This window comes from Eumetopias jubatus, unplaced genomic scaffold (assembly GCF_037043125.1).
Source record: "Eumetopias jubatus isolate StellerSeaLion01/CBP00866 unplaced genomic scaffold, mEumJub1_p1.0 scaffold_3, whole genome shotgun sequence".
In the NCBI taxonomy this organism is placed as follows: Eukaryota; Metazoa; Chordata; class Mammalia; order Carnivora; family Otariidae; genus Eumetopias; species Eumetopias jubatus.
The window spans coordinates 140,727,676-140,741,703 of NW_028274809.1; the positions used below are offsets into that span (position 1 = coordinate 140,727,676).

At 43.7% G+C, this 14,028-nt stretch overlaps 1 protein-coding gene across 1 annotated transcript in view; it reads left to right on the top strand.

Moving 5' to 3' along the window:
- Positions 1–14,028, top strand: part of ENOX1 (ecto-NOX disulfide-thiol exchanger 1) — a 251,530-nt gene that overhangs the window by 103,822 nt on the left and 133,680 nt on the right. Inside the window, exon 8 of the mRNA XM_028106142.2 lies at positions 12,621–12,727. Within this exon, the coding sequence (XP_027961943.2) occupies positions 12,621–12,727 (107 nt within the window). The remainder of the gene's footprint in view (positions 1–12,620; positions 12,728–14,028) is intronic.

A 14,028-nucleotide genomic window follows, 5' to 3' on the forward strand; every position in this document is an offset into this window, starting at 1 on the left:
CTGGCCTGGTGTCCTGAAGGGAGGGTTCATTTGACAACCTCCAGAAAAGTTCAGGCACACTTTTGCAAAGCTCCAAGCATGGTAAAAAAGTCTGGGTCCCTAGATAGATGTTACTGGTAACAGGAGAAGGGAAATTTCATTAAGTGTTAGTCCATTAAACAGCATAAGATGCACCCATCCTTGCTTTGCTTGTCATATTTGTCCTTGCTTTCTTATCTGAGCAGATAGCATTTGCTCAAAGGGGAACAGAAATCAAGAGCCATGAATAATAACATAAAGAAAAGGTTGTGATTTACTTCAAGGTTTACATCAAGGTCCAGTAGTTACCTTCCAGCCTTGTTGATGTTCAGTCCTGCAAACATTTGTTTAAGTTCTAACCTTTCTCATATCTCTGGTCTTCACCCCAGAAGCATAGTTTCTGTCTAAGCCTCGGCTTTAAGCATCAAGGGGCAGCACCTGACCCAACCAAGAGTTTGGGGAGTTCAGCATCCATTCACTTCTGTTCGGGATCATTTTTTACTTCTGACCACGGATGTGCAGTTACGAAAGATGTTAGTTGAGGACGCCATCTATCCCGGTGTGGCAGCTGGGGCTCTCTCGTCTTTTCCGGCCATCTGGGTAGATCTCATCTGCTAGATATAGAAGAAAGAGAAAAAAATGTCAGCACAGGTGAATCATCTCACTCTTATGTCATCTTATCCTTAGGTCATCCGTGACTCATATTTATGTCATTTCTTAACCTGTCCATTTGGCAGGAAACTTCCCCAGTTCTCCTGACCTAGAGACATTGGGGTTTTGATCTTCTTTGCTTTTTAAAACTGTATACTTCATAGGCACTCCCCGTAGGTCTGCCCACTTTCAGTTTTTCAGTTATGAGCAAAGCTCGTCATTTCAAAGCTCATAGAGGAGCCGTTTATAAAGTTCAGGAAGCATGTACCACAGCATTCAATTATTAATATGCATGCCAAGATGATCAATTGTGCATGCCTTGTTACAACACACACTCATCTAATGAACATTTAAACACTGCATGATATCCCCACTTTGGTACTTCCCCAACACGCTTCCCAGTAAGAGAGAAGCGAAGTAAGGGAGTAACGTGGGGGAAAGGCAATTGTGAAAGCAGTGGAGAAGGGTTGATTAATATTAATTTTAAGAACACGTGCCGTAAATACAATGAGCAGGACTGGAAAGTAGAAACTGTAGAATGTCAGGGCGGGAGGGGAACCTCAGAGATCTTTTGTTTCATAGCCTCTCATTTTCGAGAAGAAGACACAGAAGTTCTAGAGCAGACGTGACATGCCTTGGTCATTTAGCAGTTTAGGGGCAGATCAGAACCCTTGGCCCACTGTATGGTTACCTCTCTACTGCTTTGCCTATGTGTGTGTTTATGAACAGTGAAAATGAGCAGAGGAGAATATTATAGCTGTAAATTTGTAGCATATGGGCGGAGCTGAAGGAGTGTTGGGTGGTAGTCGGCACTGGCTTCACATGGAATGTAAATGCTGTTGTCTGGTTAGGAAGTGAAGCCTTTGCCTCTAGCACTGCCCTCTCTCCCCCTCCATGCCGGTGCCTACACTAGCTCTCTCGCTTCAAGTGTCTTCCGAACCGGAGCCCAGCCTCGGTCACGCATGCTCCTGGTACAGCTCGTGGCCCTGGCCCCCTCTCCTACCATCTACGGCACTTTTTTTTTTCTTTTTTAAGATTTTATTTATTTATTTGACAGAGAGAGACAGCAAGAGAGGGAACACAAGCAGGGGGATTGGGAGAGGGAGAAGCAGGCTTCCTGCTGAGCAGGGAATCTGATGTGGGGCTCAAAGCCAAGCAGAGAACCCAATGCGGGGCTCGATCCCAGGACCCCGGGAGCATGACCTGAGCCAAAGGCAGACGCTTAACCGACTGGGCCACCCAGGCGCCCCCCTCTACGATGCTTATTAACACGGCCCCTACCCCCTTGAGCATTTCATTCTTTCCTCATTATCTTATGTGCATCAGGTTGTGGGGTCTTCATTTTTTCTTCTAACAAGACTTTAGGCTACACAGAGACACAGAGGCCATTTACTGGTCCCCTTTCCCGCCTTCCTGCACCCCACCCGGGTCTGGCACAATTCCCGGCAGCCTATCAGAGACCTCAGTACAACTCTTGGCTGCTGGTCAACGATCATAGATGGAAATGAATGTGGTATCGGAAATTGGGCTAGAGCCTAGAAACTGCAAGACTTATACTCTAAATGTTGGGCTTTTTGAATAAACCATGATCTCAGCTGACTTTGCTCCAGTATGCCATCCTCCTTAAGTAGAACACGCAGAATATTCTTCAACTGAGAACCTTGCAGTAGTGCTATCCCAGTCCTCTTATTAATATTACTTTAACCTGGAGATGGGAAAGCTTAGAACTACCATGCAAATTTGCTTTGTACGTTTATGATAGGCAACAACGCCACCCTCGTCTTAGATCTTAAAAAGGGCAAACAGAGGAGAGGCCGTTGACTGGGCCTGAAGAGATCCTGGTTCTAATCCCGACTCGACCATCAGTTAGCCAGGTGACTTTAGGACAGTCTGCTGAGCATCCCAAGTCTCAGTTTCCCCATCTGTTCGGAAGTGGAAGGGTTTGACCAGACAGCCACCCCCCACCCCACCCCCGCCCCTAAAGCCCATTGCCATCCCAAAAATTCTGCAGTCCTTATCATGTCAATGACTCTGATCCTTTTTTTTCTGAGTATCTGAAACAGAGCCAGCCTCTCTACCGGGACCCAGCCGGGATGCCGAGAGCTCCTTAGCTGATCACAGAACAGTGGATCTGGTATCCTCCCAGGCGTGTGCCCTGTTTCTGCCTCGCTCTGGAGGTCGTGTCTGCAGGGCAGCACTGCAAATTTCAAGCCACATTTGAACCCTGAGAGCATGTGCGTGGCACCCTGCTGGGTGCTGCTCACTATAGACAGGTCAGGGTTCCTGCTGGGGAGGCTGCGCCTTCCCTAACCAGCCTCCTCTGTCACGTCCTCATCTGTTTTCTTGACTAAAATCGTAAAAGCCTCAGGTGTTTGAACAAATGATGAAATTCATCCACAAATATTTATTGGGCCCCCGTTAAGCACCCAGTAGTGCGCAGAGCGCTGGAGTGACAGATGAGGGGTCTCTGATCTTCCTGTGGACCGTGACCCCCCCCTTTCAGGCAGATGGGTGTCATCATCCACATTTCTTCTGCCTGAAAAGCTCTTTCTGAAACCATTTACTTCTTAAGAACATCTCAGCTAAACATTTTTTTTTTTTTATTTCTGCCAAGGGAAATTTGGCTTCTATGTTCCTGCTGTCGGAAAGGAATTTTATGAAGTGTTAAAATGTTTTCCGTGTCTGTGGTCGTCATTGCTATCGTTCATCCATGGGAAAAAAATTCCCCTTAACTGCTTTAGCAACTCGGCAGGTTTTCTGTTTCTCCTCCAAATCATACCGATGGCTGTATTTGCCAGTGTTTTAAGTTCTGGAAGCATTATTTTCATTAAAAAAAAAAAAAATACCTATTTGCTCTCAGGGAATAAACGTCCAGAGAAAATATTTTTTATAAAAACTTTCAAATCAGGAATGAACAGAGAAGTTCCTATTTCACAGGATACCAAAAGCAATAGGAGAGAATACTGGAAGCTTGCCAGATGTGAGTTGAGCCTTTTTTGGTCTCTCTCCTTTCAGTCTCACTGAAAATATAGGTACTGAGCCAAATAATACCACTACGATAATGACATGAAAAGAAATGTTTTACTGCTAGCAAAATAAGAGACAGAAATTAAGCCTTACACTCTGGAATAATAAGGAATTGTGGAAGGCTAGACTTCAAGAGCTAACATAGTATGTGTTGAGTGAAGAGCACAGCAGTTCAGAAGAGACAGAACTTTTGGGAGCTAGAGATGAAAGCCTGCTGTCTTTATACGAGCCCACTGCAGGGACCGCAATGGCAGCCACCGCCAAGTGGGAAGGTGGGTGTGTGTGAGGGGGTATAGGAGGCAGGGACAGGCTATGAGGAAGTTGTCTCCGAGCTACTTTGGGAAGAATCCGCATGCAAACATTTTTTTTTTTTTCACAAGAACTTTTTAAAGCCAAGACACTTTCAAACTAGATCTGAGGAAAAGTGAGGTGTCGGGTATAGTTACTTCAACGCAGAGATGATGTGTTCTGGACTCTTCTGCGCAACCGAGAAAGGAAGTACAAGTTGGTGTCTGTGCTCAAGCAAAGGAAGACTGTGCCCAGGGAGGATCATGAAAGAGTAGCCACTTTTATTTAAGGACATAAACTGCTTAGGTTTGTAGACACCTTCTCTAGCAGGGTAGTTGTATGACCAGCAAAGCCAAAAATATTTCCTGTTTCTTTGTGGAAAAAGCTTGCTGACCCGTCTTCTGTAGGATCACAGAGCTGGGGTGGATATTTAGAAATGGCTCGTCCATCCCCCTTTGCTTTGGGCCTCAAACATAGAGGCTTTCTTCAGGCCACACGGTTGCTTTGTGGTGGAGCTATAAGACTTTACCCACAACAAGGGCTTCCCCGCTCTCCTTCCCGGCTCATGCTTACATGCAGCCCCACAGTGTCGCATTCCTAAAAGCACTCCCTCAGCCGGGCCCCACCTCCTCAGGTTTCCCCTGCTGAGGTTTATTATCCAACAATAGTGATGAACAAAAGTAGGGCGGAGTGGATTTTAGATGACTGTGTGCTGAGGGCACACACGGAGGGAAGTCAGTTCCAGTCTGGTAGACACACAAGAAATAGGGGCCCTTTTGCAGACACTGTTTCTTCTTCACTGCCTTTCAGATTCCTCGGTATACTTTTGGAAACAGGTCAGTCAGCTTCCTGCCCCATAACAATCTCAACTATTTAGCTTCTGCCTTTTAGAAAATTCTACATGCCTTAAAGTTTTGGCCCAGGGGTCCTTCAAGCCTTTCCTGCCTCCTTTGGTGCTCTCTGCAGGCTTCTTCTCCTCCTGTGACTCAGTCCTGTCTGTGGCTGTCTCCCCCCAGGGCTGCAAGAATCAGCAGCATCTTTGGATCGCCCTATCCCCAGCGCCTGGGACAGTGCCTGGCATGATACATTCCGCAGTACTCATGATACTTTGGCCCATAGTATAAATCCATATACGAATGTTTATAAATACAGTTGACCCTTGAACAACATGGGTTTGAACTATGCTGGTCCACAGATTTTTCTCAATACAGTACAGTAGTACTGTAAATGTATTTTCTCTTATGATTTTCTAGCCTCCTTTATTGTAAGAATAGAGTATGTAATACATATAACATACAAACTTTGTGTTAATCAGCTGTTTTGTAAGCTGTAAATGGGAGGCTATTAAGTTTTGGGGGAGTCAAAAGCTGTATGCCATGTTTGATGGGGGTAGGGGTGGGGGTCAGTGTCCCTCACTCTCGCATTGTTCCAGGGTCAGATATATGTTATTTGAAGTTGAGCGGATATAATTCCATTCCCAATTTCACCACTTGCTAAGTATATGACCTTGGACAAGTAATTCTGCCTCTTCGTGAATCTGTTTCTTTATCTGTGAAATGGGCATTACGGAAACACCAGCCCCAGAGAGTTGTTGGGAAATTTAAATGGGATAATGTTTTAAATGAGAGGTTCTCAAGCTTCACCATTGGAATGACCTGGACAGCTTGTTAAAACAGTCCACTGGATTGGTGGTTGCCAGAGGCAGAGGGTAGGGGTACAGGAAATGGGTGAAGGGCATCAAAAGGTACCAACTTCCAGTTAATCTGAAAAATACTTAGTGGGCATGAAATTGGAGTGCAATTTGGCAATATCTCTCAAAAATTTAAAATTCAGATACTCTTTTATCTGTTCCACTGCTAAGAATTTCTTATAAAGATACTTATATAAAAATGTCAAAAGATATGTCTGAGGATGTTCATTGCAGCCTTATTAATACAGGAATACCCCAAAGATACTGCGAGCTCATAAAGTGAATATCACAATAAAGTGAGTCCAATGAATTTTTTGGTTTCCCAGTGCATGTAAAAGGTATATTTACACTGTTGTAGTCTATTAAGTGTGCAACAGCATTACGTCTAAAAAAACAACGTACATTCCTTAATTAAAAAATACTTTGTGGCTGGGGTGCCTGGGTGGCTCAATCGGTTCAGCATCCAACTCTTGATTTTGGCTCAGGTCATGATCTCAGGATCATGAGATGGAAGAGCCCATGTTGGGCTCTTCACTGGGCAAGGAGCCTGCTTAAGCTCCTCTCTCTCCCTCTCTAAAAAAATTAGAATAAAATAAAAATAAAAATACTTTGTGGCTACAAATGCTAACCATCTGAGTTTTCAGCGAGTTATAGTCTTTTTGCTGGTGGAGGGTCTTGCCTCGTTGTTGATGGCTGCTGGCTGATCAGGTTGGTTCTCGCTGAAGGCTGGGGTGGTTGTGGCAGTTTCCTAAAATAAGACAGCATTGAAGTTTGCTGCATTGATTGGCTCTTCTTTTCACATAAACACTTAGAGGCCATTGTAGGGTTAGTAACGGGCCTAATTTCAATATTGTTGGGTCTCAGGAACTAGGGAGACCCCAGGAGAGGGAGGGAGATGGGGGAACAGCCAGTCAGTGAAGCAGGCAGAACACACACATTTATTGATTAAGTTTGCCATCTTACGTGGGTATGGTTTGCAGCCCCCCAAAGCAATTATAGTAGTAACATTAAAGATCCCTGATCACTATCACCATAAGAAATACAATAGTGATGAAAAGTTTGAAATACTGCCAGAATTACCAAAATACGGCACAGAGATATGCAGTGAACAAATGCTGTTGGAAAAATGATGTTGGTAGACTTGGTGGACACAGAGTTGCCACAAGCGTTCAATTTGTTAAAAAAAACCACAGTTATCTGTGAAGTATAATAAAGGGAAGCACAATGAAATGAAGTGTGCCTTTCGCATGCATATCAGTAGATTTCTAAGATATGTTAAGTGCGAAAGAACAAGTTTGAGCACAGTGTATATAGTATTAGCACTTGTATGTAAAGAAAGAAAGGTTGTATGTAGAAAAATAGACACAGTCTATACTTTATGTATAAGGTTTTTCTCTGGTTGGAGATGCTAGAATCTGTTAAAAGTGATTACCTTTAAAGAGAGAAACTGGATGGGAGGGAGCCAGGACGGGAAGGTAGCCTTTTACATTTTGTTTCATCCCTTTTTTCTTATATACATCTATTACTTTTATTTAGTCAATAGGGATAATCTAGGCAGGGGGATTTACTGGATTTTAAAAGCCTAATAAAAGCTGCATATTGTAAGGAACCATTAAAATTGTAATATTCTCATAGATTTTTGTTTTGATACTTCTCAAAATGTTTGAATAGATGCATTAATAAGGGGATCTACAGCTTCTGAAATGTATCAGGATTTATACAAAGCTTAAGAAGGCACCATCCGCCTAATATCTTACCATTTATTTGAATCATATCACCATTCCCTGCTTACTCAAAATTGGCTACAAACATCCTCTCTCTTTCTTTTTTATAATTTGATCACCATGTTTCTCTTTCTTTCTGTCTCCATCCCCATCCCCATAAAAGAAGCAACTATCTGGCCTCATCTAGCCAGAAGTTAAGAAACATGACGCCTGCCCATGGTGTTGTGGCCTCAGGTTTAACGGGACTGTAATGGATTCACAGTGTCATGCAGCAATAGTCTTTTTCACTCATCTCCAGAGAAAACCCCGGAGTGCCCTTTTTCCTCCTCAACTTGAAATTCCAGTCCATGCCTCCCTAATGTATGGGTCTGACCGTGTTAATTCTCTATGTCCTGGGCTTCCTGCCAGGCCGACTGGCAGGCTCCTCTGTGCTCAGGACCCAGAGTGAGTAGGCAGGGATCTCTCTGGGACTCTCTTCTTGCAGCTTCCCCTGTCTGTGCCTAACACTAACTGCTCCTTCCTCTGGTTTTGTCTTGCTCCTCGGGGTGTCCTGAGAGCCTGAATCACTTACTGCATTTCCTCCGTTATAATTCTTCAGTTAGGAGCCAAGACTCATCAATTCTACCCTAGCTTTTAGGACTTAAAAGCAACAGTAACAAGCCAGGGAAGGGAGGTCAACTGTTTCATTAGTTATGAGCCTTTCTTTGAACATCTTTTCTGAGCTATTCCATGGAGGATGTAGAAAAATGTTATCCCTTAAAGGAAAACCAAATTTCCTCAGAACCCTAGAGACCTAGGCTCTATGATGAGCCCAGATAACATTAAAAACAAAAGTTGAGCTTGGAAGATTTGCTTGAGATGCTTTATTTAGTTAAGCCTTCTGCCCGCAAGGACTTAGTTTCTCCAGATATTTGCGCCACTGAAGGGATTGAAGGCTCTTTTGCAGCTATTTAGCTGGAGCACAACATACAAGTGCAGGGACTCTGAGGAAGAACACAGGAGGACAGGGAAGAGAAAGGTCTGGGTTTGTGTTCTTCAGAGGAGCCTAACCTTCCTGTTGCTTCCAAGGCTTTTCTGCCCAGAGCTCAGAGTTCAGGAGCCTTGTGCAGCCCTGAAATCTGAGGCTTTATGCTTGATGCTCTGCTCCTTCCTAGAGAGCTTATTTTATTTATTTTTATTTTATTTATTTATATGCCAGAGAGAGAGAGCCCAAGCAGGGGGAGCGGCAGGCAGAGGGAGAAGCAGGCTCCCCACTGAGCAGGGAATCTGATGCGAGACTTGATCCCAGGACCCTGGGATCATGACCTGAGCCAAAGGCAGACGCTTAACCGACTGAGCCACCCAGGTGCCCCTTAGGTAGAATTTTAAACATTCAATTTAGCTAGTAACCACTTGTAGTTTTATTGTATATAGGACAAGTAGTGTGAATTATATACCGGAAGTAGTGAGTGGTGGTCAAATTCATGGACTTGCTCTTTGGTGTTCCCTGCTGGAGACAATGAAGAGTGTACGCTGGGGACCCTGGTTGGTGCAGTCAGTTGAGCTTCCGACTCTTGGTTTCAGATCAGGTCCTGATCTCAGGGTCCTGATCTCAGGGTCGTGAGATTGAGCCCCGAGTCTGGAGCCTGCTTCAGATTCTCTCTCCCTCTCCCTCTGCCCCGTCCACTCATGTGCGTGCTCTCTTTTAAAATCTTATATAAAAAAAAAAAAAAAAAGTGAATGGTCTTTATTTATGACATCACCACCAGCAGTCATCCTGATTTATGATTTTGAAAATCTGCTGTCTTTGAATCACATTCATTAAAGCATACTCTTTGAGGTGGTTTTTCCCTAATGATGATGAATTCCTACTGATCCAGGCACTCTTTCTGAGTCCTTTTGTGTGCCCAAGAACTTTCATTTGCAAGACAGATGGCTGGTTGGGGGCAGTCTGTGCAGACATGAGAGAAGTAAACTGGGCCTTGGAAATACTGTGAGAGTATTTTTTAAACCTAAGCTGAGTTCCACAGTTTTTGGTTTTTGGGGGGTTCTTCATTATTTGTTAATATGTGTGGAGAAAGTATAAAACTTACTAAGAAGTATAAAGTTAGCCACATTTAGTTTTGCTTTTAATTCATAACCGTACTGAAAAGAATACAATTGCCTGAAGTTGAGAATAGTCCAGGAAATTTAAGGCCTGTGTCTTTTGAGCCTAGACTTCTTTCTGAACCCCCAGTAAGTGCTTCAGCTCTCTCTAGGTGACCTTCAGGCATGTCACATTCAGCATGTTCAAGAGCAAATTCCTTACCTTCTCTCTCAGACTTCCACCTGTGCTTGTCCTCCTAGTCTCTGGTGTGCTTCCCAAGCCGGGGACATCCTTGTCTCCCCCTCTCCTTCCTCATAGCAAGTCAGGCACGTGTACTGTCAACTCGCTCCATCAAATGACTCCTTGCTCCTGCTTCTATTTCTGTGCTCTGTCTTAACTCAAGCCTTCATCATTTCTCCCAAACAAATCCTACTCAGCTGTGTGTCCTAGGGCTACAATATAAGGTTCGCCAGTGGCTTAGGATCCACTGTCCTTCCTGATCCATCCTCACCCAGCATTTGCCCTGACCCTACAATGTCCTTTCATGACTCCATACCATCCTTTGAACTGGGGAGCAAGCACTGATTCGTCATTTAAGACCTAGCAATAATGATGCCTTCTTTGGGGGGGTGTTTCCTGACTCCACCTACTGAGTTAGTTACTGTGTCCCCATACCATCATCCATACTTCTTTTGCATAGGGTAATTAACTGCTTATCTTTCTTTCTCCCTAGAGACTGTGATCTCACCAAGGACAAGCCCTGTCTTAATTGTATTTCTAGCAGTCATTTGAGTGCTTGGTAATTAGAGGATCTCAGATATTTGCTGTGAGAAAGGATGAATGGATGGATGGATGGGTGGTTGAACTGAAAGTATGCCCTGGGATCTGGTAACAACATGTTCTGAATAACGAGGCACCTTGCCTCAGACAGGAAATATCTGCAGTGGTATATGGCTTGAGTAGATATTAGAGGATCTGTGTTTACCCTTGAACTTGTGTGGTATTTGGCCATTGGGTCTTTCTTCTAAGTGCTTTCCCTTCTGTATGCTTCCATAGGTATTACTGGTCTCTCTTACCTTCCCCCTACTCCACACACACACATATGAACAGGGAATTTTCTCTCTAGTGCATCCCCTTTATTAACAGCCTTTCTTGATTGATGGCAGCATTTTGACTATCACCACCCAAATACTCGGCCTCAATCTTTACTGCCTCTTCCCCTGTGGATACCACAGTTCTCACTTTTCTAAATGATGCCTGTTAAGAAGCTCTACTCTTAAAGCAGGGGGGTGTGTTACTCTTTAACAGTCTCACGATTACCACCCCTGCCAGATAATCTCACCTGACCGTGGATTTCACCACTGCCTATCGGGCTGACTGCTCTGTGTTGCCCATGCAGAAGGTAGCTTACAGTCCGCCATGACCCCAGCCTGCATGCAGACGAAACAACAGGAAGTCCGGGCAGGGGGTCAAACCGGTCCTCTTCCACCCACTGTGCTGCCGTGGAGCCCAGCAGAGGCCTGGGAGCTGGTGGTCAGGTGAACGTCAGCACTAAGAGCAGCACAATATGTGACTTCCTCCAGACGAGGTCGGGGAAGGGAGCCACATGTACGCATGGAGAGTGTGGGCAAAGGTGATAGCACATCCTTCTGTTACAAATTGAGTGCAACCAGTTCATCATGTGACCTGATGATAAAGTTTGATAAATAAGGAGATTTGGAGTTGGGATTCTCTCAAGGTAGAAAAGAATAAACATCAAAGCCTCTGTGAGAATTTTGCATTGATTGGGAAGTGGTTGCTCATTAGCCTTATAAGATATGGTAAGTGAACAGCATCTACTTTCCTCCTCTGCTCCATCACATACTTGTTTATTTTGTGGGCTACTTTTTAAAATTGTGGCACCAGCCATTGTTCTTCTGTGGGGATTATTCTATTACTCTTTGCCATACTTTGGACACCTGGAAGATTTGGAAGAGCTTTGATGCCCTTTTTTTTATAATAGAGCCTTGGGAATCACTTAAGAAGAACTTATGTTAGATAGAGTATCAGCATCCATGAGAAGCTAATTCTAACTGTGCCTTCCTAACTATTCAAAAATTCAGGTTTAATCATATGGTTAATTCAGTGCTATAATTTCCTTAATCCCATGCTTATTAGATCAATAACTGTTTAAGCAAGATTGGATCTGCTGTTGGTTGGCCCCACCCCTAATATCCACTCCTAAGAGCTCATCCTTTTGTCTATATAGCTTTTTGTTCACAGCCCCATAACATTTCATCATTCCAGTAGCACTCTGCCTGGGAGTGTACTAAATATACTAAATGTACAAAAGTACTAAATGAAGTCAAAGTGAGAGAGTTAGGACTTCAAGAGGTTTGGGAGGGCAGCCTTATGAAAGTGAAAATGGCAGAACAGAATGGTATGTGGTCGTGATGACCTACAGAGGGCGCCACATGGTGTTGAAATTCCATCTGCAAGCCTGTGCAGCTGGTTGGGTGAGCCTTGGTCTGTCTTGAAGTGGAGGCTGGAGGGCTGCCTGCACTGGGTGCAGGGGCTGGGAGGGGGAGGGGCGGGAAGGAGAAAGGAGCCGAGGAGTAAAAATGGCTCTTGAGATTGAGGGGCAATATGAAGCAACTACTCATTGCCCCAGCTTGGAACTTGGACATAGTAATATCTTCAGAGGGCGCAATTGAGTCCTTGAGATGGAGACCAAAAAAGAAAAAGATATGTGTTTGGCTCTTCCTCATTCAGCCACTCCACCCCGGCTTCACCTCTAAGCCCCCAACCCAGGCATTACTTTATCCATACATCTGTATCTGTATGCCAACGCCAGATCTATATCTATAGATCTAGGTATATAGACATACCAAGTCACATTTTTAAACAAGAGCTGCAGAATGCTTGGAAGCAGATGCCCACGAACTCTTTCCAGTCGTATCTAGAATTTGTTTTAACCTAAAGTTATGGAGACAGACTTGAAGGGAGACCTCCCCAACCTTGCTAAAATGTAAGTACAAAAAGGCACAAATTGGATGGATATTGATGATGTTATTTCTACTGTGACATCATCCATAGACTCCTAGTGTCTTTGCTTTGCTTCCCTATAGTGATCACAACATAAATTACTTGTCTTGTTTGACTTCCTTGTTCACCAAAGTTGAGCAGATTGTGGCCGTTTTCAACGCTTCTACCAGACAAAAAGCTTGGGACCATTTCTCGAAAGCTCAGCGCAAGAACATAGACATTTGGCGAAAGCATTCTGAGGTTGGTGATTTTATTATTACTTTTTAACCGCCATCACACAGCTGGATTGGCAGAGAATAGTGTGGCTGCAGACATTTCGGGTTTTTGTTATAACGGGCAGCTGTTGTGCCATTGTCCTGTCGCACTGTCAGCCCCAAATCCAGCTCAGATTTGTGCCTTATCCAAAAGAGCAGCTGACTTAATGCTTAGAAAACAGAGTGCTTTTCTACCCCTGCAGAGGGAGAAAAGCATCTCTCCCATTCATAGCAAAGAGCTCGGAAATAAGCCAAGACACTTTGCCTGCCTATTCTGAAGAAAAGTGTAATGTAAAATAGAAAACTGGCTTTTTAAATAAATACGGAGGGTTTTTTTTTTTTCCAGTGTTCTGCAACGTGATGATGATGGTTTGCTCTTTGGGCTAGAAATGGCAAGTATGCCTTTCTTCTGTGCCTTCCCATCGTAAACAATGCCTTAGTCCCCTGTGCTAGCCAGCCGGGTATGTAACAGCTCTCTCCAGAGTGTCTTTCCCCGGGGGCGCAAATGTCCAGGCTAGCCAGGGTCCACCCTTCTGCAGCAATGCATGTGTGAAGTGTGAGTATCCACCCCCAAGGAAAGAGGCCAGAACTTGACCTTCCTTGCCACCTAGAAAGACCAGAATGTGTCATTAGTCATTGGTCGTACAGCTGTTATTTTTAACTCCACAGTGTAGTGTACGCTTTGAACCTGTCACTTAAAAGTAAGTATACTATCTTTGTTTGCTTATTTGTTTTTTTTTTTAATGAGAGAATGTTTTCCATTTGGATGCCTTTCCATCTCTAGCATGTTAATATTAAAGTTCTCTAAATGATATTCCCCTCTTTCAAAATCCCCAAACTTATAGAAGGTAAGGTTTGTTTATTTAATGATTTGGGCTTACACTTGTAAAATAAGTGTTGTATATGGAGTTTGAAGAACCACAAAGTACTATAATATCAATCATTTGGGTAGCATTTTAAGTGCCGATTAACTAATGCTAAATTACAGCTGAATACCAATGGCACTAGATGTAACATCCACATGAATACCAAATGAATTCTTTATTATCACTCTTATTATAGCGAATACTGAATGACTTCACAATAATGGGACACTTAAAATGCTAGTGCAATTTATTGTTAAGAAGGACATTTTTTATTTTGTTCACAAATACTTAAGAAGGTGGCTGGTGACTGATGTAGTTCTGTTCCTATGCTCAGGATTATGAGTAAGGAGGAAGTGAGATTTCTCTTTAATTTTTCAGGGCCCAGAAAAACAAAGGGTGCCTACCTGCTGCTCTCTCAGAC